Below are 27,882 nucleotides of genomic sequence, written 5' to 3'. Positions count from 1 at the left end.
TATTGGTTTTGATCTCAGACCACCTCAATATCGGGGAAAACCTCACCCTAAAGGCTGATGTCATGAGATAGCTAGAAAGAAGCGTAGGTCAAAGGCTCCTTAACATCAGAGTCTCCTTGCCATTTGCTGGGCGGAGGTAGAAATGGGTCTCTTCAAGTAAGGGAAAGAGGTACACGAAGTACACCAATGGGTTTCCATCCAATGGAACCTCTTCACAACAGAGAAGCTAAGCAAGCATTCACAAATGCAAAAGAGAGGAAACGGAACACGAGAGACTCCTTGCAAGTGGTGTATCTGAGAAGGGGTTCATATGGAAAGAGACGAAGAATGCACAGCACTCAGATTCCAAGAAACACCACCACCACCCTTGACCCTTCCCCCATGACCAACTCCGACCTAAAGCCTTTCTCTCCCTCTAACCTATCCCTAAAACATAACCCTCATCTAATCATATACATGTGCATTCCTAGCATCCATCCGTCCACACACGAGAGAGAAAGAGGAAGACACAGACTGAATTGAGAAAGGAAAAGAGAGGGACACAGCCAGAGAGAGACACGGAACCAAAGAGAGGAAAGGAGTCGATGGTCCAGACTTTTCATCAATCTGTCTCGAAGGTAGAAGCAATGACAGCGCCCATCCACCCCAGAAGGGGGAAAAGGACGGAAGGTTTGGAGAGGAAAAGACAAGAACGCAGGGAGCCATTAGAAGCTCAGCCACCCGCAGAAGCCGAGCTGGGACACTTGAACAGAATCTCAATGGAAACAGAGGACCAGAAAGTTGGCCACTCTTTTCTATAAGAGAGGGAGACCTTCGAGTCTTCCTTTCGGTCCTCCAACTTGGATGCGGGGTCTCAAAACAGTCAGGAGGGGGAGTGCCTTTTCCTGGGTACCACGGCACATCCAGGCCTCGTTCTGCCCCATTCTGTGCTGTGTCAGCCCAGGAAGGAATCTTTCTTTCTGAAGTCTCAGCGCACACGCTCCACGTGATATCGGCCCCAGGTGGAAAGGCATGGAGCTGCTCGTAGGCCGACAGACCTAGGAAGCAGATGGGAGAATGACCGCCACTCTGCAGATGGAGAGACTGGGGAAACCCTGAGGGGCATATGCTTGTCCAGGGCCACACCACTTATGAGAAGAAGGAGCCTGGTCTGAGAGCAGCGGGGCCCTCGGAGCTCAGGCCCTGGCTGCACCCAGGCCTCCCCAGGGCTGTCGGCTGGGCTGGGTGGGTGTCACTGTGCCTGCACATGGCTTAAGGGTGGTGGTCGAGCAGTCAGAAACCCAGGGATTCGCTTGGGAAGTTTTGGGGAAGGGACCTCAGCACGAACCCCAGGAAATGATGTCACCTGCCGGCAACAGAACCCAACAGAACCCGCAACCCGGGTATCCAGGCCTCGAGAGCGGAGAGGAGCCCCCAGCCAGATCACTTGCTGCCGAGATGTTCTGCTGTTTGCCCCTGCCCAGAGGCCGGGGCCTCAGGAGAGCTCACAGGCAGTGTGCGTGGGCACCCTGTCGACGTTGGCTCAGGGCACCCCCGAGACGCCTCTGGCCCTTTGCCCGGAGAAACAGAAAGGTAACACGGGGAGCCCCAGGCCGGGCCAGGCCACCTCTCCCATGCCACCCGGAAACACCGGGTCCTTTGCCTGTGTGTGTGGATGCGGGTTTCTCGGGGTGTGTCTCCCTCAAGGAAGCCCAGGTGGATGTGGGGTCAGAAGCCTGCGGACAAGTTGTGTCCACACCCCAGGGGAGAGCATGCTGGGCGGGATGGGGAGAGTGCGGGCAGGGCCGGCCACCCAGGCTGACCTCACACCCTCAGGTGGGTCTCTTTCCTCCCGGGTGGGGATCTGAGCAGACACACGTCTCTGACCCTTCTGGGCAGAGAAGTTCGAGCAGGCCGAAGCAGCGGCTCCACTGGCCAGGCCCAGCTCGGAAAACTCCCAGCATGGCTGGCTGACGGTCACTGTCGTTGCAGAGCTTCCCACGTGATGAGGCCGAGGACGGGGACACCCCATCCAGCTCCCGGAGGGAGGGGTCGGAGCACCACCCCCCCGCCCGTGAGGCCCAGTGCAGGCTCCAGGTGAGCGTGCCCACGGAGGCATCAGCCCCACCGGGGGCGAAGCGGAGGCGGGGAAGGCCTGCTGCCGAGACACCGCCCAGGATACACCCGGCGGCCCAGTCTGAGGCTGCCACGGAGCTCAGCACACCCGGCTCCGACCCAGAGTCCCGAGAACCCCGGCCTCTGAGGCAGCAGGAGGACCTGGAGCCCAGCACGCCAGAGCACAGAGGTGAGGACGCTGGGGCTGGTGTACGGGAGTGTGTGCGGAGGGGGTGCTGAGCTACACAGGGACGAGTCCCCGAAAGCTGCTGCTGGGCCTGCAGCAAGCGCTGGCCTCACACCCCCCGCCCCCCATCTTGCACACTTCAGTCCCAAAAGACATCCGACCCTGGGTATTCTTTGGGAATCTCTTGGAAGCTTTCTGTCCCGGGATACGCACATGCCAAGGCTGGCCTGCGGGCAAACGATGCTTCTCCCACAGCTCTAGCACTGGCCTCCAACTGGAACCAGGCTCCACTTCCCAGACCTGTCCCTACAGAGGTGGTGGCTCCAGGTGCAGGACCCAGGGATCCACCGAGGGCAGATGGAGAACCGAGACTTGCCCTCGCAGAGACACCAGGCCAGCTGGGTACTGGCCAGCACACCGGGCAGATCGGATCTCCGTGCCTGCAGGACCCCCAGCCCCAGGCACTGATGTCCCACCCCCTCAGCCAGAACCTCCACCTCCACGTGCACCTCTACCTGCTCGGCCTTTGGCAGGAGAACCCGAGGCAGAGGAGGAGTCACCGCCTCGGCAGGGAGAGCCTGCCCTGGCTCCCGCGCAACACCCAGACGCCCACGATGACTCACCCACCCCTGCAGGGAGAACGAGCCCCCGCTCTGGACAGAGACCCAGAGCCCTTGCCGGAAACACCACGTCCAGGGGAGCGGTCGGCTCTGCAGCCTCCATCCCTGTCTGCTCACCGTGGACGCCGTCAACTCGGTCTGCCCCCAGGGGACATGGAGTTCCTTTCCCCCGAACTGCTTTGCATTTGGTTTGTTTCCACCTTTCTGGTGATGTTTTCTTTTTTGCGTGGTTTCCTGTATTTTTGTTGGTTAAGTTGGGATTAGTAAACTTTTTCATCATTGTTGCAATTTGGGAACACTGTTGTGTAACTCTGGTGATACTGTGTTACCATCACCACTTTGTAGTTTCAGACCCGTTCCATCTTTATGCCCCACCCCCCAACAAAGCCTGGATTCAAGGCAAGCACGCCCTGTTCATCCCTCCGCCCGATCCTGAACACAATTTCATCTTTTCCTTCTGCATTCCTTCCTATATTCTTGGTGTCCCCAATCAATGACTCTCAGTGAAATGACTGAAGGAGTTTTTTTCGGACGCTCCACCTACTGTAAGACTCCACTGGAGAGTTCTCATGTTTATGTCCTTTGAACTAGCCTTTGATAGCCGAAAGTTCGTTGTACGTCCTTTCAAGATACCATGTGCCAAACGAAGCCCTTTTGGCAAATGCCATCATTATCTCCAGGCAGGCATTGCTGTTTGAAGGGTGCCATCTCAGCCAGAAGGCAGAGGCTGAGCTCCTCTTGTTGCACCAGCTCCCAAAAGAAGCCAAGAAAGGGAGCTGGAACAACAAACCACCCCAACGCCCAGGAAAGCGTTCTTCATGACAGAAGGCTAGAAAATGACCCAACATCCTTGTGGCCCAGAACCCCTCTAGAAATTCACTGTTCCATAAAAAAGAGAAACAGATGGGAAGTTCCAAGGAGAGGCAATGCCCATGGCCAGTGTATTTTAGAGACGGCCTGACCGCTCCGGGGAAGACACGCACTGACAGAACCCCTTGGGAAACAGCCGTGATAGTCCTCACTGTCGTAAGGGATTCCTCTGGGGACAACCTGCCCTGGGCACCACACGAGGGAGCAGACCGGCTTCTCTTCCTCTGCCCCCACACCATTCACTCATGAAGGCAGCTCAGGTGTTCTCATGCCCTGCCTGCCTGCCTGCCTGGCTCATCCGTGAGCTGTGACCACCTCCAGGACAGGACTCCACCTTCTGCTCTCTGTGTACCGTGAATCTGCACACAGTGGGCTTTCAGAACCTTAGGAGACTTGAGCCATTCCCACTCGAGCCAGAACCCTCCCCAGGAAGGAAAACAGCTGTGGAGTCCTTTTGGCCCCAGCACTGGTTCCGAAACCCTGGCGGCTCCTAGAGCCTCTACGGTGTGAAGAGGGAGGTCCCTTTTGACAGAGCTTTCCGGCCGTCAGATCTAAGCTGCTGTTTCACTGTCAGCTGTGTCTCTTCCGTTGCAGTGTTGCAGGTGGGCCACGCTGCTCCAAAGGAGCTCACAAGCTGAGTTTCAAGGGAGGTATTGAGAGGACAGGGATGGCTACAACGTGCTGCAAACTGAGTGAGGGTCCCCACAATCCTCAGCAAAGGTGTGTGGTGTGCAAGTGGGGAGTAGAGGGCCCCCAAGTTCCAAAGGAAGGGAGGTACTCGGGAGCTAAAGCCCTTGGCTGCTGTGGTAGCAGCTGCAGATGGCAGCTCGTCCACAGTGCACTTCGAATGAGGTCATATGAGCGGGACTCTGGAAATGGCTCCGAAATCCAGAGAAAGGGGTCAGGGTATGTGGGAATCCGGCGGGGGTGGGGGGTGGATGAAGGAAGGTGTCCTTCCTCTCTCCAGTGCAATTTGGTTTGGTGAGTCTCAAAGCTACCAGATGGCACTTCCCAAGTCAGGCCCCCGCAGGAATCAGGGTGGGCTGCATGCCTCGGCCCCTGCCACAGGGACAAGCCACACCAGTGGCCTCCCTGAGCTCCAATGGCCGGATCTGGGGGTTCTGTCTGGGTGCACACCTGCTTGTTCTGGCCAAGTTCCCCGCTTCTCTGAGCACCAGCTTCAACCTCTCGAATGAGGACATCGATTGCTACCTTGGCACGTTACTCTCTTCATCCTGTGAAGACTCATTAGGCTTATCCTACAATTACTAGCTGGCCCGAGGAGATATCTCCTGAATCCAGATTAAGCTGGAGTCTCCCAGGCTCATCTGGCATGTCTTCCCTGAAGTCTGCCAAAACCCACACCCTTGCGTTTCCAGGGACTCCCCTTAGCCAGCTGGGCAGAAAACCCAGCATGTTTCAAACAAGCTGACAGACAAGCGGGAGAGGACTCACGGGCAGACGGCTTCCCTCAGGTCTCGGGTGGAGCTCTGGGACCACAGCAGCAACAGGCCATCCCAGTCCCTGGGCTCAGCAGCGCCCTCATTCTCACGCCGGCGGCTCTGCCCTGAGGGGAGCAGGAAGGTCACCAACTGCCGCAGGCGGACCTCACGCCCCTCCCACTTATGGAGCCTGACCTCCCCCGGCCCCACCCCTTCCCCTACCCCAGCAGGACGAGAGCTCCTCTTCCCCTGGCTTCTAACGTGAGGCCCGGCCCTGGGCCCCGATTGGGCACTGCCCCAGTCCGGAGCCAATCACAGTGGCCAAGGAGGTGGAAGGCACCGATTGGCCAGGGCCAGGTCATGTGACCATACTCCCCAGGAAACTCAAATATTACCAAGATTCCCTAAGAAACCAATGAACAAAATTATCCAGTAAAGGCAAACCGTACTTTTTAATGAGGCCAAAGTCACAGAAAAAAAAAAAAAAAGCTTCACAATGAAGTGCTCAAGGAAGCTACAAAATAAACTTTCAAAAAAGTTTAGTAGTTTTTTTAATAGGGTGACGGAGAGCTATACCTATCCCATATATGTGAATTTAGGTTTAAACTAGATTTCCCTTGGCTATTTTATAAGACAAAAAAACCCACATCACCCCCTTTCACTCCCCCCCACACCCAAAAAGTGTTTTAATCTATTGAATTTTTGTGTCCTCAGTTGTGTCTGATTCACGGCAACTCACGATCTCTACACAGCCAGGCTCTTCCGTCCATGGAATTCAGGGCAATTTTTTCTGTCACAGTAAATGCCCACCCTGGGTGATCCAAACGGAAGGGCTCAGAGGCTCCTGAGAGACTAACTCCTTTCAGCTGAGCACAGAGCTGGCTCCTCACTGGGATGCCTGTGGCCTGGGGCTCCCAGAGGGGAGAGCAGCACTCGCCCCACCGTGTGGTCACTGCTGGAAGTGCAGGCTGCTCCTCACTCCCCCTTGACAGTGTCCCTGAGGGCAGAACAGTGTGAAGTTAATCAAGGTGGAAACGCAAACTCCAATGCAAGCAAACTTCCCTCAAGGTCTCCAATACCACTCAGGAACAGGGTATTGGAAACTGCAGGGGATGACATGAATGAAGATGGAGACTTGACACCTTACACCGAGTTCACTTCCAGTTATCCCTAGACAAACATTCCATGAAAACTTGTCACAAATCTAGAGGAACAATGAGCCGAAACCGGACACGTGCTTTGAGTCTTCACACACAAAACTAAAAGGCAGTCCACAAAAAAAAACCAGGAGAATACAGTGGACTTTGCAAAATCAAAGATATCTACTGTGGGAAAGACCTCAGTACAAAAGCAAAAGACAGGTCACACATCGCGAGACGAATGAGTGGAAACACAAAGCTTATCAAGGATGTGTCTCCAAACAGACAAAGAACACCAACACAACAAGCCTGTGAAAACTAGGGAAAGGTCTGAAGGGACACCAGACTGAGGAAGACACACACAGAGTATCCCGGATGATGTCCAGCACTGAGGGCCTGAAGAATCAACAGTCTAGTTGTACCTCCTCAGGCCTGTGTGACCCTGGGTGAGGCCTCTGTTTCCCGGTGGCTCTGAGAGATGGACAGGGAGGAAGGGGAAGAGAAATCACTTGCATTTCTAATACTCACAGCAAAGTCTTCCAATGAGAAGGGAATTATCACCCCCACTGACAATGCCATTCACTGAAGTGATCCCCACGGGTCCATCTAACCCAGAAGGGAAGGAAGGACCTGTTCTCACAAAACGGCGAGAGATGGAAGAAGGAAGATCAAGCCCACACCAATCCCTGGAAAGAGAAGCTGTGCTCAGGGCTTGAAAGAATTCCTATTTGGAAAATGATATCCCAGCCCCACAAGGCAATCCACAGCTTCGATGCTATTCCTCCCAAAATGCCAATGCATTTTCGCACCCAACCAAGAATTGCAAAAGGGGTACGGAAACAGAAAAGAGCCTAAATTGTCAATACAATCCGACGAAAAAGCCCCGATACGGACATCCAAGGTTGTGTGAAAGGAAATCAGACGACCAAACTAGGATCCTCAGGAGAGTATCGGAGAAGGCAATGGCGACCCACTCCAGTACTCTTGCCTGGAAAATGCCCTGGACGGAGGAGCCTGGTAGGCTGCAGGCCATGGGGTCGCGCAGAGTCAGACACGACTGAAGTGACTTAGCCGCAGCAGCAGCAGCAGGAGCCGGACAGTATGCTATTGGGAATACAACAACACACACAGATCCAGATCGATGGAATAAAGTTGAGGGTCCAGACACAGACCCCAGCATCCATGCTCAACTCATCTCTGACACAGAAGGGGAGAATATCCAAATGGGAACAAGAAAGCCTCTTCAATACATGTCCATGGGAAAACCAGACAGCTACATCTGAAGAACGCTATTGGTTTTGATCTCAGACCACCTCAATATCGGGGAAAACCTCACCCTAAAGGCTGATGTCATGAGATAGCTAGAAAGAAGCGTAGGTCAAAGGCTCCTTAACATCAGAGTCTCCTTGCCATTTGCTGGGCGGAGGTAGAAATGGGTCTCTTCAAGTAAGGGAAAGAGGTACACGAAGTACACCAATGGGTTTCCATCCAATGGAACCTCTTCACAACAGAGAAGCTAAGCAAGCATTCACAAATGCAAAAGAGAGGAAACGGAACACGAGAGACTCCTTGCAAGTGGTGTATCTGAGAAGGGGTTCATATGGAAAGAGACGAAGAATGCACAGCACTCAGATTCCAAGAAACACCACCACCACCCTTGACCCTTCCCCCATGACCAACTCCGACCTAAAGCCTTTCTCTCCCTCTAACCTATCCCTAAAACATAACCCTCATCTAATCATATACATGTGCATTCCTAGCATCCATCCGTCCACACACGAGAGAGAAAGAGGAAGACACAGACTGAATTGAGAAAGGAAAAGAGAGGGACACAGCCAGAGAGAGACACGGAACCAAAGAGAGGAAAGGAGTCGATGGTCCAGACTTTTCATCAATCTGTCTCGAAGGTAGAAGCAATGACAGCGCCCATCCACCCCAGAAGGGGGAAAAGGACGGAAGGTTTGGAGAGGAAAAGACAAGAACGCAGGGAGCCATTAGAAGCTCAGCCACCCGCAGAAGCCGAGCTGGGACACTTGAACAGAATCTCAATGGAAACAGAGGACCAGAAAGTTGGCCACTCTTTTCTATAAGAGAGGGAGACCTTCGAGTCTTCCTTTCGGTCCTCCAACTTGGATGCGGGGTCTCAAAACAGTCAGGAGGGGGAGTGCCTTTTCCTGGGTACCACGGCACATCCAGGCCTCGTTCTGCCCCATTCTGTGCTGTGTCAGCCCAGGAAGGAATCTTTCTTTCTGAAGTCTCAGCGCACACGCTCCACGTGATATCGGCCCCAGGTGGAAAGGCATGGAGCTGCTCGTAGGCCGACAGACCTAGGAAGCAGATGGGAGAATGACCGCCACTCTGCAGATGGAGAGACTGGGGAAACCCTGAGGGGCATATGCTTGTCCAGGGCCACACCACTTATGAGAAGAAGGAGCCTGGTCTGAGAGCAGCGGGGCCCTCGGAGCTCAGGCCCTGGCTGCACCCAGGCCTCCCCAGGGCTGTCGGCTGGGCTGGGTGGGTGTCAGTGTGCCTGCACATGGCTTAAGGGTGGTGGTCGAGCAGTCAGAAACCCAGGGATTCGCTTGGGAAGTTTTGGGGAAGGGACCTCAGCACGAACCCCAGGAAATGATGTCACCTGCCGGCAACAGAACCCAACAGAACCCGCAACCCGGGTATCCAGGCCTCGAGAGCGGAGAGGAGCCCCCAGCCAGATCACTTGCTGCCGAGATGTTCTGCTGTTTGCCCCTGCCCAGAGGCCGGGGCCTCAGGAGAGCTCACAGGCAGTGTGCGTGGGCACCCTGTCGACGTTGGCTCAGGGCACCCCCGAGACGCCTCTGGCCCTTTGCCCGGAGAAACAGAAAGGTAACACGGGGAGCCCCAGGCCGGGCCAGGCCACCTCTCCCATGCCACCCGGAAACACCGGGTCCTTTGCCTGTGTGTGTGGATGCGGGTTTCTCGGGGTGTGTCTCCCTCAAGGAAGCCCAGGTGGATGTGGGGTCAGAAGCCTGCGGACAAGTTGTGTCCACACCCCAGGGGAGAGCATGCTGGGCGGGATGGGGAGAGTGCGGGCAGGGCCGGCCGCCCAGGCTGACCTCACACCCTCAGGTGGGTCTCTTTCCTCCCGGGTGGGGATCTGAGCAGACACACGTCTCTGACCCTTCTGGGCAGAGAAGTTCGAGCAGGCCGAAGCAGCGGCTCCACTGGCCAGGCCCAGCTCGGAAAACTCCCAGCATGGCTGGCTGACGGTCACTGTCGTTGCAGAGCTTCCCACGTGATGAGGCCGAGGACGGGGACACCCCATCCAGCTCCCGGAGGGAGGGGTCGGAGCACCACCCCCCCGCCCGTGAGGCCCAGTGCAGGCTCCAGGTGAGCGTGCCCACGGAGGCATCAGCCCCACCGGGGGCGAAGCGGAGGCGGGGAAGGCCTGCTGCCGAGACACCGCCCAGGATACACCCGGCGGCCCAGTCTGAGGCTGCCACGGAGCTCAGCACACCCGGCTCCGACCCAGAGTCCCGAGAACCCCGGCCTCTGAGGCAGCAGGAGGACCTGGAGCCCAGCACGCCAGAGCACAGAGGTGAGGACGCTGGGGCTGGTGTACGGGAGTGTGTGCGGAGGGGGTGCTGAGCTACACAGGGACGAGTCCCCGAAAGCTGCTGCTGGGCCTGCAGCAAGCGCTGGCCTCACACCCCCCGCCCCCCATCTTGCACACTTCAGTCCCAAAAGACATCCGACCCTGGGTATTCTTTGGGAATCTCTTGGAAGCTTTCTGTCCCGGGATACGCACATGCCAAGGCTGGCCTGCGGGCAAACGATGCTTCTCCCACAGCTCTAGCACTGGCCTCCAACTGGAACCAGGCTCCACTTCCCAGACCTGTCCCTACAGAGGTGGTGGCTCCAGGTGCAGGACCCAGGGATCCACCGAGGGCAGATGGAGAACCGAGACTTGCCCTCGCAGAGACACCAGGCCAGCTGGGTACTGGCCAGCACACCGGGCAGATCGGATCTCCGTGCCTGCAGGACCCCCAGCCCCAGGCACTGATGTCCCACCCCCTCAGCCAGAACCTCCACCTCCACGTGCACCTCTACCTGCTCGGCCTTTGGCAGGAGAACCCGAGGCAGAGGAGGAGTCACCGCCTCGGCAGGGAGAGCCTGCCCTGGCTCCCGCGCAACACCCAGACGCCCACGATGACTCACCCACCCCTGCAGGGAGAACGAGCCCCCGCTCTGGACAGAGACCCAGAGCCCTTGCCGGAAACACCACGTCCAGGGGAGCGGTCGGCTCTGCAGCCTCCATCCCTGTCTGCTCACCGTGGACGCCGTCAACTCGGTCTGCCCCCAGGGGACATGGAGTTCCTTTCCCCCGAACTGCTTTGCATTTGGTTTGTTTCCACCTTTCTGGTGATGTTTTCTTTTTTGCGTGGTTTCCTGTATTTTTGTTGGTTAAGTTGGGATTAGTAAACTTTTTCATCATTGTTGCAATTTGGGAACACTGTTGTGTAACTCTGGTGATACTGTGTTACCATCACCACTTTGTAGTTTCAGACCCGTTCCATCTTTATGCCCCACCCCCCAACAAAGCCTGGATTCAAGGCAAGCACGCCCTGTTCATCCCTCCGCCCGATCCTGAACACAATTTCATCTTTTCCTTCTGCATTCCTTCCTATATTCTTGGTGTCCCCAATCAATGACTCTCAGTGAAATGACTGAAGGAGTTTTTTTCGGACGCTCCACCTACTGTAAGACTCCACTGGAGAGTTCTCATGTTTATGTCCTTTGAACTAGCCTTTGATAGCCGAAAGGACGTTGTACGTCCTTTCAAGATACCATGTGCCAAACGAAGCCCTTTTGGCAAATGCCATCATTATCTCCAGGCAGGCATTGCTGTTTGAAGGGTGCCATCTCAGCCAGAAGGCAGAGGCTGAGCTCCTCTTGTTGCACCAGCTCCCAAAAGAAGCCAAGAAAGGGAGCTGGAACAACAAACCACCCCAACGCCCAGGAAAGCGTTCTTCATGACAGAAGGCTAGAAAATGACCCAACATCCTTGTGGCCCAGAACCCCTCTAGAAATTCACTGTTCCATAAAAAAGAGAAACAGATGGGAAGTTCCAAGGAGAGGCAATGCCCATGGCCAGTGTATTTTAGAGACGGCCTGACCGCTCCGGGGAAGACACGCACTGACAGAACCCCTTGGGAAACAGCCGTGATAGTCCTCACTGTCGTAAGGGATTCCTCTGGGGACAACCTGCCCTGGGCACCACACGAGGGAGCAGACCGGCTTCTCTTCCTCTGCCCCCACACCATTCACTCATGAAGGCAGCTCAGGTGTTCTCATGCCCTGCCTGCCTGCCTGCCTGGCTCATCCGTGAGCTGTGACCACCTCCAGGACAGGACTCCACCTTCTGCTCTCTGTGTACCGTGAATCTGCACACAGTGGGCTTTCAGAACCTTAGGAGACTTGAGCCATTCCCACTCGAGCCAGAACCCTCCCCAGGAAGGAAAACAGCTGTGGAGTCCTTTTGGCCCCAGCACTGGTTCCGAAACCCTGGCGGCTCCTAGAGCCTCTACGGTGTGAAGAGGGAGGTCCCTTTTGACAGAGCTTTCCGGCCGTCAGATCTAAGCTGCTGTTTCACTGTCAGCTGTGTCTCTTCCGTTGCAGTGTTGCAGGTGGGCCACGCTGCTCCAAAGGAGCTCACAAGCTGAGTTTCAAGGGAGGTATTGAGAGGACAGGGATGGCTACAACGTGCTGCAAACTGAGTGAGGGTCCCCACAATCCTCAGCAAAGGTGTGTGGTGTGCAAGTGGGGAGTAGAGGGCCCCCAAGTTCCAAAGGAAGGGAGGTACTCGGGAGCTAAAGCCCTTGGCTGCTGTGGTAGCAGCTGCAGATGGCAGCTCGTCCACAGTGCACTTCGAATGAGGTCATATGAGCGGGACTCTGGAAATGGCTCCGAAATCCAGAGAAAGGGGTCAGGGTATGTGGGAATCCGGCGGGGGTGGGGGGTGGATGAAGGAAGGTGTCCTTCCTCTCTCCAGTGCAATTTGGTTTGGTGAGTCTCAAAGCTACCAGATGGCACTTCCCAAGTCAGGCCCCCGCAGGAATCAGGGTGGGCTGCATGCCTCGGCCCCTGCCACAGGGACAAGCCACACCAGTGGCCTCCCTGAGCTCCAATGGCCGGATCTGGGGGTTCTGTCTGGGTGCACACCTGCTTGTTCTGGCCAAGTTCCCCGCTTCTCTGAGCACCAGCTTCAACCTCTCGAATGAGGACATCGATTGCTACCTTGGCACGTTACTCTCTTCATCCTGTGAAGACTCATTAGGCTTATCCTACAATTACTAGCTGGCCCGAGGAGATATCTCCTGAATCCAGATTAAGCTGGAGTCTCCCAGGCTCATCTGGCATGTCTTCCCTGAAGTCTGCCAAAACCCACACCCTTGCGTTTCCAGGGACTCCCCTTAGCCAGCTGGGCAGAAAACCCAGCATGTTTCAAACAAGCTGACAGACAAGCGGGAGAGGACTCACGGGCAGACGGCTTCCCTCAGGTCTCGGGTGGAGCTCTGGGACCACAGCAGCAACAGGCCATCCCAGTCCCTGGGCTCAGCAGCGCCCTCATTCTCACGCCGGCGGCTCTGCCCTGAGGGGAGCAGGAAGGTCACCAACTGCCGCAGGCGGACCTCACGCCCCTCCCACTTATGGAGCCTGACCTCCCCCGGCCCCACCCCTTCCCCTACCCCAGCAGGACGAGAGCTCCTCTTCCCCTGGCTTCTAACGTGAGGCCCGGCCCTGGGCCCCGATTGGGCACTGCCCCAGTCCGGAGCCAATCACAGTGGCCAAGGAGGTGGAAGGCACCGATTGGCCAGGGCCAGGTCATGTGACCATACTCCCCAGGAAACTCAAATATTACCAAGATTCCCTAAGAAACCAATGAACAAAATTATCCAGTAAAGGCAAACCGTACTTTTTAATGAGGCCAAAGTCACAGAAAAAAAAAAAAAAAAGCTTCACAATGAAGTGCTCAAGGAAGCTGCAAAATAAACTTTCAGAAAAGTTTAGTAGTTTTTTTAATAGGGTGACGGAGAGCTATACCTATCCCATATATGTGAATTTAGGTTTAAACTAGATTTCCCTTGGCTATTTTATAAGACAAAAAAACCCACATCACCCCCTTTCACTCCCCCCCACACCCAAAAAGTGTTTTAATCTATTGAATTTTTGTGTCCTCAGTTGTGTCTGATTCACGGCAACTCACGATCTCTACACAGCCAGGCTCTTCCGTCCATGGAATTCAGGGCAATTTTTTCTGTCACAGTAAATGCCCACCCTGGGTGATCCAAACGGAAGGGCTCAGAGGCTCCTGAGAGACTAACTCCTTTCAGCTGAGCACAGAGCTGGCTCCTCACTGGGATGCCTGTGGCCTGGGGCTCCCAGAGGGGAGAGCAGCACTCGCCCCACCGTGTGGTCACTGCTGGAAGTGCAGGCTGCTCCTCACTCCCCCTTGACAGTGTCCCTGAGGGCAGAACAGTGTGAAGTTAATCAAGGTGGAAACGCAAACTCCAATGCAAGCAAACTTCCCTCAAGGTCTCCAATACCACTCAGGAACAGGGTATTGGAAACTGCAGGGGATGACATGAATGAAGATGGAGACTTGACACCTTACACCGAGTTCACTTCCAGTTATCCCTAGACAAACATTCCATGAAAACTTGTCACAAATCTAGAGGAACAATGAGCCGAAACCGGACACGTGCTTTGAGTCTTCACACACAAAACTAAAAGGCAGTCCACAAAAAAAACCAGGAGAATACAGTGGACTTTGCAAAATCAAAGATATCTACTGTGGGAAAGACCTCAGTACAAAAGCAAAAGACAGGTCACACATCGCGAGACGAATGAGTGGAAACACAAAGCTTATCAAGGATGTGTCTCCAAACAGACAAAGAACACCAACACAACAAGCCTGTGAAAACTAGGGAAAGGTCTGAAGGGACACCAGACTGAGGAAGACACACACAGAGTATCCCGGATGATGTCCAGCACTGAGGGCCTGAAGAATCAACAGTCTAGTTGTACCTCCTCAGGCCTGTGTGACCCTGGGTGAGGCCTCTGTTTCCCGGTGGCTCTGAGAGATGGACAGGGAGGAAGGGGAAGAGAAATCACTTGCATTTCTAATACTCACAGCAAAGTCTTCCAATGAGAAGGGAATTATCACCCCCACTGACAATGCCATTCACTGAAGTGATCCCCACGGGTCCATCTAACCCAGAAGGGAAGGAAGGACCTGTTCTCACAAAACGGCGAGAGATGGAAGAAGGAAGATCAAGCCCACACCAATCCCTGGAAAGAGAAGCTGTGCTCAGGGCTTGAAAGAATTCCTATTTGGAAAATGATATCCCAGCCCCACAAGGCAATCCACAGCTTCGATGCTATTCCTCCCAAAATGCCAATGCATTTTCGCACCCAACCAAGAATTGCAAAAGGGGTACGGAAACAGAAAAGAGCCTAAATTGTCAATACAATCCGACGAAAAAGCCCCGATACGGACATCCAAGGTTGTGTGAAAGGAAATCAGACGACCAAACTAGGATCCTCAGGAGAGTATCGGAGAAGGCAATGGCGACCCACTCCAGTACTCTTGCCTGGAAAATGCCCTGGACGGAGGAGCCTGGTAGGCTGCAGGCCATGGGGTCGCGCAGAGTCAGACACGACTGAAGTGACTTAGCCGCAGCAGCAGCAGCAGGAGCCGGACAGTATGCTATTGGGAATACAACAACACACACAGATCCAGATCGATGGAATAAAGTTGAGGGTCCAGACACAGACCCCAGCATCCATGCTCAACTCATCTCTGACACAGAAGGGGAGAATATCCAAATGGGAACAAGAAAGCCTCTTCAATACATGTCCATGGGAAAACCAGACAGCTACATCTGAAGAACGCTATTGGTTTTGATCTCAGACCACCTCAATATCGGGGAAAACCTCACCCTAAAGGCTGATGTCATGAGATAGCTAGAAAGAAGCGTAGGTCAAAGGCTCCTTAACATCAGAGTCTCCTTGCCATTTGCTGGGCGGAGGTAGAAATGGGTCTCTTCAAGTAAGGGAAAGAGGTACACGAAGTACACCAATGGGTTTCCATCCAATGGAACCTCTTCACAACAGAGAAGCTAAGCAAGCATTCACAAATGCAAAAGAGAGGAAACGGAACACGAGAGACTCCTTGCAAGTGGTGTATCTGAGAAGGGGTTCATATGGAAAGAGACGAAGAATGCACAGCACTCAGATTCCAAGAAACACCACCACCACCCTTGACCCTTCCCCCATGACCAACTCCGACCTAAAGCCTTTCTCTCCCTCTAACCTATCCCTAAAACATAACCCTCATCTAATCATATACATGTGCATTCCTAGCATCCATCCGTCCACACACGAGAGAGAAAGAGGAAGACACAGACTGAATTGAGAAAGGAAAAGAGAGGGACACAGCCAGAGAGAGACACGGAACCAAAGAGAGGAAAGGAGTCGATGGTCCAGACTTTTCATCAATCTGTCTCGAAGGTAGAAGCAATGACAGCGCCCATCCACCCCAGAAGGGGGAAAAGGACGGAAGGTTTGGAGAGGAAAAGACAAGAACGCAGGGAGCCATTAGAAGCTCAGCCACCCGCAGAAGCCGAGCTGGGACACTTGAACAGAATCTCAATGGAAACAGAGGACCAGAAAGTTGGCCACTCTTTTCTATAAGAGAGGGAGACCTTCGAGTCTTCCTTTCGGTCCTCCAACTTGGATGCGGGGTCTCAAAACAGTCAGGAGGGGGAGTGCCTTTTCCTGGGTACCACGGCACATCCAGGCCTCGTTCTGCCCCATTCTGTGCTGTGTCAGCCCAGGAAGGAATCTTTCTTTCTGAAGTCTCAGCGCGCACGCTCCACGTGATATCGGCCCCAGGTGGAAAGGCATGGAGCTGCTCGTAGGCCGACAGACCTAGGAAGCAGATGGGAGAATGACCGCCACTCTGCAGATGGAGAGACTGGGGAAACCCTGAGGGGCATATGCTTGTCCAGGGCCACACCACTTATGAGAAGAAGGAGCCTGGTCTGAGAGCAGCGGGGCCCTCGGAGCTCAGGCCCTGGCTGCACCCAGGCCTCCCCAGGGCTGTCGGCTGGGCTGGGTGGGTGTCAGTGTGCCTGCACATGGCTTAAGGGTGGTGGTCGAGCAGTCAGAAACCCAGGGATTCGCTTGGGAAGTTTTGGGGAAGGGACCTCAGCACGAACCCCAGGAAATGATGTCACCTGCCGGCAACAGAACCCAACAGAACCCGCAACCCGGGTATCCAGGCCTCGAGAGCGGAGAGGAGCCCCCAGCCAGATCACTTGCTGCCGAGATGTTCTGCTGTTTGCCCCTGCCCAGAGGCCGGGGCCTCAGGAGAGCTCACAGGCAGTGTGCGTGGGCACCCTGTCGACGTTGGCTCAGGGCACCCCCGAGACGCCTCTGGCCCTTTGCCCGGAGAAACAGAAAGGTAACACGGGGAGCCCCAGGCCGGGCCAGGCCACCTCTCCCATGCCACCCGGAAACACCGGGTCCTTTGCCTGTGTGTGTGGATGCGGGTTTCTCGGGGTGTGTCTCCCTCAAGGAAGCCCAGGTGGATGTGGGGTCAGAAGCCTGCGGACAAGTTGTGTCCACACCCCAGGGGAGAGCATGCTGGGCGGGATGGGGAGAGTGCGGGCAGGGCCGGCCGCCCAGGCTGACCTCACACCCTCAGGTGGGTCTCTTTCCTCCCGGGTGGGGATCTGAGCAGACACACGTCTCTGACCCTTCTGGGCAGAGAAGTTCGAGCAGGCCGAAGCAGCGGCTCCACTGGCCAGGCCCAGCTCGGAAAACTCCCAGCATGGCTGGCTGACGGTCACTGTCGTTGCAGAGCTTCCCACGTGATGAGGCCGAGGACGGGGACACCCCATCCAGCTCCCGGAGGGAGGGGTCGGAGCACCACCCCCCCGCCCGTGAGGCCCAGTGCAGGCTCCAGGTGAGCGTGCCCACGGAGGCATCAGCCCCACCGGGGGCGAAGCGGAGGCGGGGAAGGCCTGCTGCCGAGACACCGCCCAGGATACACCCGGCGGCCCAGTCTGAGGCTGCCACGGAGCTCAGCACACCCGGCTCCGACCCAGAGTCCCGAGAACCCCGGCCTCTGAGGCAGCAGGAGGACCTGGAGCCCAGCACGCCAGAGCACAGAGGTGAGGACGCTGGGGCTGGTGTACGGGAGTGTGTGCGGAGGGGGTGCTGAGCTACACAGGGACGAGTCCCCGAAAGCTGCTGCTGGGCCTGCAGCAAGCGCTGGCCTCACACCCCCCGCCCCCCATCTTGCACACTTCAGTCCCAAAAGACATCCGACCCTGGGTATTCTTTGGGAATCTCTTGGAAGCTTTCTGTCCCGGGATACGCACATGCCAAGGCTGGCCTGCGGGCAAACGATGCTTCTCCCACAGCTCTAGCACTGGCCTCCAACTGGAACCAGGCTCCACTTCCCAGACCTGTCCCTACAGAGGTGGTGGCTCCAGGTGCAGGACCCAGGGATCCACCGAGGGCAGATGGAGAACCGAGACTTGCCCTCGCAGAGACACCAGGCCAGCTGGGTACTGGCCAGCACACCGGGCAGATCGGATCTCCGTGCCTGCAGGACCCCCAGCCCCAGGCACTGATGTCCCACCCCCTCAGCCAGAACCTCCACCTCCACGTGCACCTCTACCTGCTCGGCCTTTGGCAGGAGAACCCGAGGCAGAGGAGGAGTCACCGCCTCGGCAGGGAGAGCCTGCCCTGGCTCCCGCGCAACACCCAGACGCCCACGATGACTCACCCACCCCTGCAGGGAGAACGAGCCCCCGCTCTGGACAGAGACCCAGAGCCCTTGCCGGAAACACCACGTCCAGGGGAGCGGTCGGCTCTGCAGCCTCCATCCCTGTCTGCTCACCGTGGACGCCGTCAACTCGGTCTGCCCCCAGGGGACATGGAGTTCCTTTCCCCCGAACTGCTTTGCATTTGGTTTGTTTCCACCTTTCTGGTGATGTTTTCTTTTTTGCGTGGTTTCCTGTATTTTTGTTGGTTAAGTTGGGATTAGTAAACTTTTTCATCATTGTTGCAATTTGGGAACACTGTTGTGTAACTCTGGTGATACTGTGTTACCATCACCACTTTGTAGTTTCAGACCCGTTCCATCTTTATGCCCCACCCCCCAACAAAGCCTGGATTCAAGGCAAGCACGCCCTGTTCATCCCTCCGCCCGATCCTGAACACAATTTCATCTTTTCCTTCTGCATTCCTTCCTATATTCTTGGTGTCCCCAATCAATGACTCTCAGTGAAATGACTGAAGGAGTTTTTTTCGGACGCTCCACCTACTGTAAGACTCCACTGGAGAGTTCTCATGTTTATGTCCTTTGAACTAGCCTTTGATAGCCGAAAGTTCGTTGTACGTCCTTTCAAGATACCATGTGCCAAACGAAGCCCTTTTGGCAAATGCCATCATTATCTCCAGGCAGGCATTGCTGTTTGAAGGGTGCCATCTCAGCCAGAAGGCAGAGGCTGAGCTCCTCTTGTTGCACCAGCTCCCAAAAGAAGCCAAGAAAGGGAGCTGGAACAACAAACCACCCCAACGCCCAGGAAAGCGTTCTTCATGACAGAAGGCTAGAAAATGACCCAACATCCTTGTGGCCCAGAACCCCTCTAGAAATTCACTGTTCCATAAAAAAGAGAAACAGATGGGAAGTTCCAAGGAGAGGCAATGCCCATGGCCAGTGTATTTTAGAGACGGCCTGACCGCTCCGGGGAAGACACGCACTGACAGAACCCCTTGGGAAACAGCCGTGATAGTCCTCACTGTCGTAAGGGATTCCTCTGGGGACAACCTGCCCTGGGCACCACACGAGGGAGCAGACCGGCTTCTCTTCCTCTGCCCCCACACCATTCACTCATGAAGGCAGCTCAGGTGTTCTCATGCCCTGCCTGCCTGCCTGCCTGGCTCATCCGTGAGCTGTGACCACCTCCAGGACAGGACTCCACCTTCTGCTCTCTGTGTACCGTGAATCTGCACACAGTGGGCTTTCAGAACCTTAGGAGACTTGAGCCATTCCCACTCGAGCCAGAACCCTCCCCAGGAAGGAAAACAGCTGTGGAGTCCTTTTGGCCCCAGCACTGGTTCCGAAACCCTGGCGGCTCCTAGAGCCTCTACGGTGTGAAGAGGGAGGTCCCTTTTGACAGAGCTTTCCGGCCGTCAGATCTAAGCTGCTGTTTCACTGTCAGCTGTGTCTCTTCCGTTGCAGTGTTGCAGGTGGGCCACGCTGCTCCAAAGGAGCTCACAAGCTGAGTTTCAAGGGAGGTATTGAGAGGACAGGGATGGCTACAACGTGCTGCAAACTGAGTGAGGGTCCCCACAATCCTCAGCAAAGGTGTGTGGTGTGCAAGTGGGGAGTAGAGGGCCCCCAAGTTCCAAAGGAAGGGAGGTACTCGGGAGCTAAAGCCCTTGGCTGCTGTGGTAGCAGCTGCAGATGGCAGCTCGTCCACAGTGCACTTCGAATGAGGTCATATGAGCGGGACTCTGGAAATGGCTCCGAAATCCAGAGAAAGGGGTCAGGGTATGTGGGAATCCGGCGGGGGTGGGGGGTGGATGAAGGAAGGTGTCCTTCCTCTCTCCAGTGCAATTTGGTTTGGTGAGTCTCAAAGCTACCAGATGGCACTTCCCAAGTCAGGCCCCCGCAGGAATCAGGGTGGGCTGCATGCCTCGGCCCCTGCCACAGGGACAAGCCACACCAGTGGCCTCCCTGAGCTCCAATGGCCGGATCTGGGGGTTCTGTCTGGGTGCACACCTGCTTGTTCTGGCCAAGTTCCCCGCTTCTCTGAGCACCAGCTTCAACCTCTCGAATGAGGACATCGATTGCTACCTTGGCACGTTACTCTCTTCATCCTGTGAAGACTCATTAGGCTTATCCTACAATTACTAGCTGGCCCGAGGAGATATCTCCTGAATCCAGATTAAGCTGGAGTCTCCCAGGCTCATCTGGCATGTCTTCCCTGAAGTCTGCCAAAACCCACACCCTTGCGTTTCCAGGGACTCCCCTTAGCCAGCTGGGCAGAAAACCCAGCATGTTTCAAACAAGCTGACAGACAAGCGGGAGAGGACTCACGGGCAGACGGCTTCCCTCAGGTCTCGGGTGGAGCTCTGGGACCACAGCAGCAACAGGCCATCCCAGTCCCTGGGCTCAGCAGCGCCCTCATTCTCACGCCGGCGGCTCTGCCCTGAGGGGAGCAGGAAGGTCACCAACTGCCGCAGGCGGACCTCACGCCCCTCCCACTTATGGAGCCTGACCTCCCCCGGCCCCACCCCTTCCCCTACCCCAGCAGGACGAGAGCTCCTCTTCCCCTGGCTTCTAACGTGAGGCCCGGCCCTGGGCCCCGATTGGGCACTGCCCCAGTCCGGAGCCAATCACAGTGGCCAAGGAGGTGGAAGGCACCGATTGGCCAGGGCCAGGTCATGTGACCATACTCCCCAGGAAACTCAAATATTACCAAGATTCCCTAAGAAACCAATGAACAAAATTATCCAGTAAAGGCAAACCGTACTTTTTAATGAGGCCAAAGTCACAGAAAAAAAAAAAAAAAAAGCTTCACAATGAAGTGCTCAAGGAAGCTGCAAAATAAACTTTCAGAAAAGTTTAGTAGTTTTTTTAATAGGGTGACGGAGAGCTATACCTATCCCATATATGTGAATTTAGGTTTAAACTAGATTTCCCTTGGCTATTTTATAAGACAAAAAAACCCACATCACCCCCTTTCACTCCCCCCCACACCCAAAAAGTGTTTTAATCTATTGAATTTTTGTGTCCTCAGTTGTGTCTGATTCACGGCAACTCACGATCTCTACACAGCCAGGCTCTTCCGTCCATGGAATTCAGGGCAATTTTTTCTGTCACAGTAAATGCCCACCCTGGGTGATCCAAACGGAAGGGCTCAGAGGCTCCTGAGAGACTAACTCCTTTCAGCTGAGCACAGAGCTGGCTCCTCACTGGGATGCCTGTGGCCTGGGGCTCCCAGAGGGGAGAGCAGCACTCGCCCCACCGTGTGGTCACTGCTGGAAGTGCAGGCTGCTCCTCACTCCCCCTTGACAGTGTCCCTGAGGGCAGAACAGTGTGAAGTTAATCAAGGTGGAAACGCAAACTCCAATGCAAGCAAACTTCCCTCGAGGTCTCCAATACCACTCAGGAACAGGGTATTGGAAACTGCAGGGGATGACATGAATGGAGATGGAGACTTGACACCTTACACCGAGTTCACTTCCAGTTATCCCTAGACAAACATTCCATGAAAACTTGTCACAAATCTAGAGGAACAATGAGCCGAAACCGGACACGTGCTTTGAGTCTTCACACACAAAACTAAAAGGCAGTCCACAAAAAAAACCAGGAGAATACAGTGGACTTTGCAAAATCAAAGATATCTACTGTGGGAAAGACCTCAGTACAAAAGCAAAAGACAGGTCACACATCGCGAGACGAATGAGTGGAAACACAAAGCTTATCAAGGATGTGTCTCCAAACAGACAAAGAACACCAACACAACAAGCCTGTGAAAACTAGGGAAAGGTCTGAAGGGACACCAGACTGAGGAAGACACACACAGAGTATCCCGGATGATGTCCAGCACTGAGGGCCTGAAGAATCAACAGTCTAGTTGTACCTCCTCAGGCCTGTGTGACCCTGGGTGAGGCCTCTGTTTCCCGGTGGCTCTGAGAGATGGACAGGGAGGAAGGGGAAGAGAAATCACTTGCATTTCTAATACTCACAGCAAAGTCTTCCAATGAGAAGGGAATTATCACCCCCACTGACAATGCCATTCACTGAAGTGATCCCCACGGGTCCATCTAACCCAGAAGGGAAGGAAGGACCTGTTCTCACAAAACGGCGAGAGATGGAAGAAGGAAGATCAAGCCCACACCAATCCCTGGAAAGAGAAGCTGTGCTCAGGGCTTGAAAGAATTCCTATTTGGAAAATGATATCCCAGCCCCACAAGGCAATCCACAGCTTCGATGCTATTCCTCCCAAAATGCCAATGCATTTTCGCACCCAACCAAGAATTGCAAAAGGGGTACGGAAACAGAAAAGAGCCTAAATTGTCAATACAATCCGACGAAAAAGCCCCGATACGGACATCCAAGGTTGTGTGAAAGGAAATTAGACGACCAAACTAGGATCCTCAGGAGAGTATCGGAGAAGGCAATGGCGACCCACTCCAGTACTCTTGCCTGGAAAATGCCCTGGACGGAGGAGCCTGGTAGGCTGCAGGCCATGGGGTCGCGCAGAGTCAGACACGACTGAAGTGACTTAGCCGCAGCAGCAGCAGCAGGAGCCGGACAGTATGCTATTGGGAATACAACAACACACACAGATCCAGATCGATGGAATAAAGTTGAGGGTCCAGACACAGACCCCAGCATCCATGCTCAACTCATCTCTGACACAGAAGGGGAGAATATCCAAATGGGAACAAGAAAGCCTCTTCAATACATGTCCATGGGAAAACCAGACAGCTACATCTGAAGAACGCTATTGGTTTTGATCTCAGACCACCTCAATATCGGGGAAAACCTCACCCTAAAGGCTGATGTCATGAGATAGCTAGAAAGAAGCGTAGGTCAAAGGCTCCTTAACATCAGAGTCTCCTTGCCGTTTGCTGGGCGGAGGTAGAAATGGGTCTCTTCAAGTAAGGGAAAGAGGTACACGAAGTACACCAATGGGTTTCCATCCAATGGAACCTCTTCACAACAGAGAAGCTAAGCAAGCATTCACAAATGCAAAAGAGAGGAAACGGAACACGAGAGACTCCTTGCAAGTGGTGTATCTGAGAAGGGGTTCATATGGAAAGAGACGAAGAATGCACAGCACTCAGATTCCAAGAAACACCACCACCACCCTTGACCCTTCCCCCATGACCAACTCCGACCTAAAGCCTTTCTCTCCCTCTAACCTATCCCTAAAACATAACCCTCATCTAATCATATACATGTGCATTCCTAGCATCCATCCGTCCACACACGAGAGAGAAAGAGGAAGACACAGACTGAATTGAGAAAGGAAAAGAGAGGGACACAGCCAGAGAGAGACACGGAACCAAAGAGAGGAAAGGAGTCGATGGTCCAGACTTTTCATCAATCTGTCTCGAAGGTAGAAGCAATGACAGCGCCCATCCACCCCAGAAGGGGGAAAAGGACGGAAGGTTTGGAGAGGAAAAGACAAGAACGCAGGGAGCCATTAGAAGCTCAGCCACCCGCAGAAGCCGAGCTGGGACACTTGAACAGAATCTCAATGGAAACAGAGGACCAGAAAGTTGGCCACTCTTTTCTATAAGAGAGGGAGACCTTCGAGTCTTCCTTTCGGTCCTCCAACTTGGATGCGGGGTCTCAAAACAGTCAGGAGGGGGAGTGCCTTTTCCTGGGTACCACGGCACATCCAGGCCTCGTTCTGCCCCATTCTGTGCTGTGTCAGCCCAGGAAGGAATCTTTCTTTCTGAAGTCTCAGCGCGCACGCTCCACGTGATATCGGCCCCAGGTGGAAAGGCATGGAGCTGCTCGTAGGCCGACAGACCTAGGAAGCAGATGGGAGAATGACCGCCACTCTGCAGATGGAGAGACTGGGGAAACCCTGAGGGGCATATGCTTGTCCAGGGCCACACCACTTATGAGAAGAAGGAGCCTGGTCTGAGAGCAGCGGGGCCCTCGGAGCTCAGGCCCTGGCTGCACCCAGGCCTCCCCAGGGCTGTCGGCTGGGCTGGGTGGGTGTCAGTGTGCCTGCACATGGCTTAAGGGTGGTGGTCGAGCAGTCAGAAACCCAGAGATTCCCTTGGGAAGTTTTGGGGAAGGGACCTCAGCACGAACCCCAGGAAATGATGTCACCTGCCGGCAACAGAACCCAACAGAACCCGCAACCCGGGTATCCAGGCCTCGAGAGCGGAGAGGAGCCCCCAGCCAGATCACTTGCTGCCGAGATGTTCTGCTGTTTGCCCCTGCCCAGAGGCCGGGGCCTCAGGAGAGCTCACAGGCAGTGTGCGTGGGCACCCTGTCGACGTTGGCTCAGGGCACCCCCGAGACGCCTCTGGCCCTTTGCCCGGAGAAACAGAAAGGTAACACGGGGAGCCCCAGGCCGGGCCAGGCCACCTCTCCCATGCCACCCGGAAACACCGGGTCCTTTGCCTGTGTGTGTGGATGCGGGTTTCTCGGGGTGTGTCTCCCTCAAGGAAGCCCAGGTGGATGTGGGGTCAGAAGCCTGCGGACAAGTTGTGTCCACACCCCAGGGGAGAGCATGCTGGGCGGGATAGGGAGAGTGCGGGCAGGGCCGGCCGCCCAGGCTGACCTCACACCCTCAGGTGGGTCTCTTTCCTCCCGGGTGGGGATCTGAGCAGACACACGTCTCTGACCCTTCTGGGCAGAGAAGTTCGAGCAGGCCGAAGCAGCGGCTCCACTGGCCAGGCCCAGCTCGGAAAACTCCCAGCATGGCTGGCTGACGGTCACTGTCGTTGCAGAGCTTCCCACGTGATGAGGCCGAGGACGGGGACACCCCATCCAGCTCCCGGAGGGAGGGGTCGGAGCACCACCCCCCCGCCCGTGAGGCCCAGTGCAGGCTCCAGGTGAGCGTGCCCACGGAGGCATCAGCCCCACCGGGGGCGAAGCGGAGGCGGGGAAGGCCTGCTGCCGAGACACCGCCCAGGATACACCCGGCGGCCCAGTCTGAGGCTGCCACGGAGCTCAGCACACCCGGCTCCGACCCAGAGTCCCGAGAACCCCGGCCTCTGAGGCAGCAGGAGGACCTGGAGCCCAGCACGCCAGAGCACAGAGGTGAGGACGCTGGGGCTGGTGTACGGGAGTGTGTGCGGAGGGGGTGCTGAGCTACACAGGGACGAGTCCCCGAAAGCTGCTGCTGGGCCTGCAGCAAGCGCTGGCCTCACACCCCCCGCCCCCCATCTTGCACACTTCAGTCCCAAAAGACATCCGACCCTGGGTATTCTTTGGGAATCTCTTGGAAGCTTTCTGTCCCGGGATACGCACATGCCAAGGCTGGCCTGCGGGCAAACGATGCTTCTCCCACAGCTCTAGCACTGGCCTCCAACTGGAACCAGGCTCCACTTCCCAGACCTGTCCCTACAGAGGTGGTGGCTCCAGGTGCAGGACCCAGGGATCCACCGAGGGCAGATGGAGAACCGAGACTTGCCCTCGCAGAGACACCAGGCCAGCTGGGTACTGGCCAGCACACCGGGCAGATCGGATCTCCGTGCCTGCAGGACCCCCAGCCCCAGGCACTGATGTCCCACCCCCTCAGCCAGAACCTCCACCTCCACGTGCACCTCTACCTGCTCGGCCTTTGGCAGGAGAACCCGAGGCAGAGGAGGAGTCACCGCCTCGGCAGGGAGAGCCTGCCCTGGCTCCCGCGCAACACCCAGACGCCCACGATGACTCACCCACCCCTGCAGGGAGAACGAGCCCCCGCTCTGGACAGAGACCCAGAGCCCTTGCCGGAAACACCACGTCCAGGGGAGCGGTCGGCTCTGCAGCCTCCATCCCTGTCTGCTCACCGTGGACGCCGTCAACTCGGTCTGCCCCCAGGGGACATGGAGTTCCTTTCCCCCGAACTGCTTTGCATTTGGTTTGTTTCCACCTTTCTGGTGATGTTTTCTTTTTTGCGTGGTTTCCTGTATTTTTGTTGGTTAAGTTGGGATTAGTAAACTTTTTCATCATTGTTGCAATTTGGGAACACTGTTGTGTAACTCTGGTGATACTGTGTTACCATCACCACTTTGTAGTTTCAGACCCGTTCCATCTTTATGCCCCACCCCCCAACAAAGCCTGGATTCAAGGCAAGCACGCCCTGTTCATCCCTCCGCCCGATCCTGAACACAATTTCATCTTTTCCTTCTGCATTCCTTCCTATATTCTTGGTGTCCCCAATCAATGACTCTCAGTGAAATGACTGAAGGAGTTTTTTTCGGACGCTCCACCTACTGTAAGACTCCACTGGAGAGTTCTCATGTTTATGTCCTTTGAACTAGCCTTTGATAGCCGAAAGGACGTTGTACGTCCTTTCAAGATACCATGTGCCAAACGAAGCCCTTTTGGCAAATGCCATCATTATCTCCAGGCAGGCATTGCTGTTTGAAGGGTGCCATCTCAGCCAGAAGGCAGAGGCTGAGCTCCTCTTGTTGCACCAGCTCCCAAAAGAAGCCAAGAAAGGGAGCTGGAACAACAAACCACCCCAACGCCCAGGAAAGCGTTCTTCATGACAGAAGGCTAGAAAATGACCCAACATCCTTGTGGCCCAGAACCCCTCTAGAAATTCACTGTTCCATAAAAAAGAGAAACAGATGGGAAGTTCCAAGGAGAGGCAATGCCCATGGCCAGTGTATTTTAGAGACGGCCTGACCGCTCCGGGGAAGACACGCACTGACAGAACCCCTTGGGAAACAGCCGTGATAGTCCTCACTGTCGTAAGGGATTCCTCTGGGGACAACCTGCCCTGGGCACCACACGAGGGAGCAGACCGGCTTCTCTTCCTCTGCCCCCACACCATTCACTCATGAAGGCAGCTCAGGTGTTCTCATGCCCTGCCTGCCTGCCTGCCTGGCTCATCCGTGAGCTGTGACCACCTCCAGGACAGGACTCCACCTTCTGCTCTCTGTGTACCGTGAATCTGCACACAGTGGGCTTTCAGAACCTTAGGAGACTTGAGCCATTCCCACTCGAGCCAGAACCCTCCCCAGGAAGGAAAACAGCTGTGGAGTCCTTTTGGCCCCAGCACTGGTTCCGAAACCCTGGCGGCTCCTAGAGCCTCTACGGTGTGAAGAGGGAGGTCCCTTTTGACAGAGCTTTCCGGCCGTCAGATCTAAGCTGCTGTTTCACTGTCAGCTGTGTCTCTTCCGTTGCAGTGTTGCAGGTGGGCCACGCTGCTCCAAAGGAGCTCACAAGCTGAGTTTCAAGGGAGGTATTGAGAGGACAGGGATGGCTACAACGTGCTGCAAACTGAGTGAGGGTCCCCACAATCCTCAGCAAAGGTGTGTGGTGTGCAAGTGGGGAGTAGAGGGCCCCCAAGTTCCAAAGGAAGGGAGGTACTCGGGAGCTAAAGCCCTTGGCTGCTGTGGTAGCAGCTGCAGATGGCAGCTCGTCCACAGTGCACTTCGAATGAGGTCATATGAGCGGGACTCTGGAAATGGCTCCGAAATCCAGAGAAAGGGGTCAGGGTATGTGGGAATCCGGCGGGGGTGGGGGGTGGATGAAGGAAGGTGTCCTTCCTCTCTCCAGTGCAATTTGGTTTGGTGAGTCTCAAAGCTACCAGATGGCACTTCCCAAGTCAGGCCCCCGCAGGAATCAGGGTGGGCTGCATGCCTCGGCCCCTGCCACAGGGACAAGCCACACCAGTGGCCTCCCTGAGCTCCAATGGCCGGATCTGGGGGTTCTGTCTGGGTGCACACCTGCTTGTTCTGGCCAAGTTCCCCGCTTCTCTGAGCACCAGCTTCAA

The 27,882-nt window shown here is 55.4% G+C and overlaps 4 protein-coding genes across 4 annotated transcripts; all 4 read left to right on the top strand.

Moving 5' to 3' along the window:
* The first annotated feature begins 949 nt into the window (after nt 1-949).
* LOC145517111 (uncharacterized) lies at nt 950-3,186 on the top strand. The gene is made up of 3 exons (XM_081519370.1): nt 950-1,572; nt 1,972-2,284; nt 2,537-3,186. Exons 1-3 carry the CDS (start codon nt 1,336-1,338, stop codon nt 3,163-3,165), a joined length of 1,179 nt encoding a protein of 392 aa, XP_081375496.1. The 5' UTR covers nt 950-1,335; the 3' UTR covers nt 3,166-3,186.
* A 5,838-nt stretch (nt 3,187-9,024) lies between these two features.
* LOC145517218 (uncharacterized) lies at nt 9,025-10,831 on the top strand. The gene is made up of 3 exons (XM_081519487.1): nt 9,025-9,214; nt 9,614-9,926; nt 10,179-10,831. Exons 1-3 carry the CDS (start codon nt 9,080-9,082, stop codon nt 10,805-10,807), a joined length of 1,077 nt encoding a protein of 358 aa, XP_081375613.1. The 5' UTR covers nt 9,025-9,079; the 3' UTR covers nt 10,808-10,831.
* Nucleotides 10,832-16,666: 5,835 nt separating this feature from the next.
* On the top strand, nt 16,667-18,481 carry LOC145517227 (uncharacterized). The gene is made up of 3 exons (XM_081519497.1): nt 16,667-16,856; nt 17,256-17,568; nt 17,821-18,481. The coding sequence occupies exons 1-3, from the start codon at nt 16,722-16,724 to the stop codon at nt 18,447-18,449; spliced, it is 1,077 nt and encodes a 358-aa protein (XP_081375623.1). The 5' UTR covers nt 16,667-16,721; the 3' UTR covers nt 18,450-18,481.
* Nucleotides 18,482-24,306: 5,825 nt separating this feature from the next.
* Nucleotides 24,307-26,113, top strand: LOC145517286 (uncharacterized). The gene is made up of 3 exons (XM_081519563.1): nt 24,307-24,499; nt 24,899-25,211; nt 25,464-26,113. Exons 1-3 carry the CDS (start codon nt 24,365-24,367, stop codon nt 26,090-26,092), a joined length of 1,077 nt encoding a protein of 358 aa, XP_081375689.1. The 5' UTR covers nt 24,307-24,364; the 3' UTR covers nt 26,093-26,113.
* Nucleotides 26,114-27,882: the final 1,769 nt, after the last annotated feature.

The sequence above is a fragment of the Giraffa tippelskirchi genome, chromosome 8 (assembly GCF_054371585.1).
Source record: "Giraffa tippelskirchi isolate mGirTip1 chromosome 8, T2T-mGirTip1v1.2.pri, whole genome shotgun sequence".
NCBI classification, from domain to species: domain Eukaryota; kingdom Metazoa; phylum Chordata; class Mammalia; order Artiodactyla; family Giraffidae; genus Giraffa; species Giraffa tippelskirchi.
This window is presented reverse-complemented; position numbering and strand designations above follow the sequence as displayed.

What these genes read in the sequence shown, in the direction of transcription:
- LOC145517111 (XM_081519370.1), top strand. Translation starts at nt 1,336, where the DNA reads ATGATGTCACCTGCCGGCAACAGAACCCAACAGAACCCGCAACCCGGG. An exon ending in TTGCCCGGAGAAACAGAAAG is followed by an intron (nt 1,573 to 1,971) that starts GTAACACGGGGA and finishes CTGTCGTTGCAG; the next exon opens with AGCTTCCCACGTGATGAGGC. An exon ending in CAGCACGCCAGAGCACAGAG is followed by an intron (nt 2,285 to 2,536) that starts GTGAGGACGCTG and finishes CTTCTCCCACAG; the next exon opens with CTCTAGCACTGGCCTCCAAC.
- LOC145517218 (XM_081519487.1), top strand. Translation starts at nt 9,080, where the DNA reads ATGTTCTGCTGTTTGCCCCTGCCCAGAGGCCGGGGCCTCAGGAGAGCT. An exon ending in TTGCCCGGAGAAACAGAAAG is followed by an intron (nt 9,215 to 9,613) that starts GTAACACGGGGA and finishes CTGTCGTTGCAG; the next exon opens with AGCTTCCCACGTGATGAGGC. An exon ending in CAGCACGCCAGAGCACAGAG is followed by an intron (nt 9,927 to 10,178) that starts GTGAGGACGCTG and finishes CTTCTCCCACAG; the next exon opens with CTCTAGCACTGGCCTCCAAC.
- LOC145517227 (XM_081519497.1), top strand. Translation starts at nt 16,722, where the DNA reads ATGTTCTGCTGTTTGCCCCTGCCCAGAGGCCGGGGCCTCAGGAGAGCT. An exon ending in TTGCCCGGAGAAACAGAAAG is followed by an intron (nt 16,857 to 17,255) that starts GTAACACGGGGA and finishes CTGTCGTTGCAG; the next exon opens with AGCTTCCCACGTGATGAGGC. An exon ending in CAGCACGCCAGAGCACAGAG is followed by an intron (nt 17,569 to 17,820) that starts GTGAGGACGCTG and finishes CTTCTCCCACAG; the next exon opens with CTCTAGCACTGGCCTCCAAC.
- LOC145517286 (XM_081519563.1), top strand. Translation starts at nt 24,365, where the DNA reads ATGTTCTGCTGTTTGCCCCTGCCCAGAGGCCGGGGCCTCAGGAGAGCT. An exon ending in TTGCCCGGAGAAACAGAAAG is followed by an intron (nt 24,500 to 24,898) that starts GTAACACGGGGA and finishes CTGTCGTTGCAG; the next exon opens with AGCTTCCCACGTGATGAGGC. An exon ending in CAGCACGCCAGAGCACAGAG is followed by an intron (nt 25,212 to 25,463) that starts GTGAGGACGCTG and finishes CTTCTCCCACAG; the next exon opens with CTCTAGCACTGGCCTCCAAC.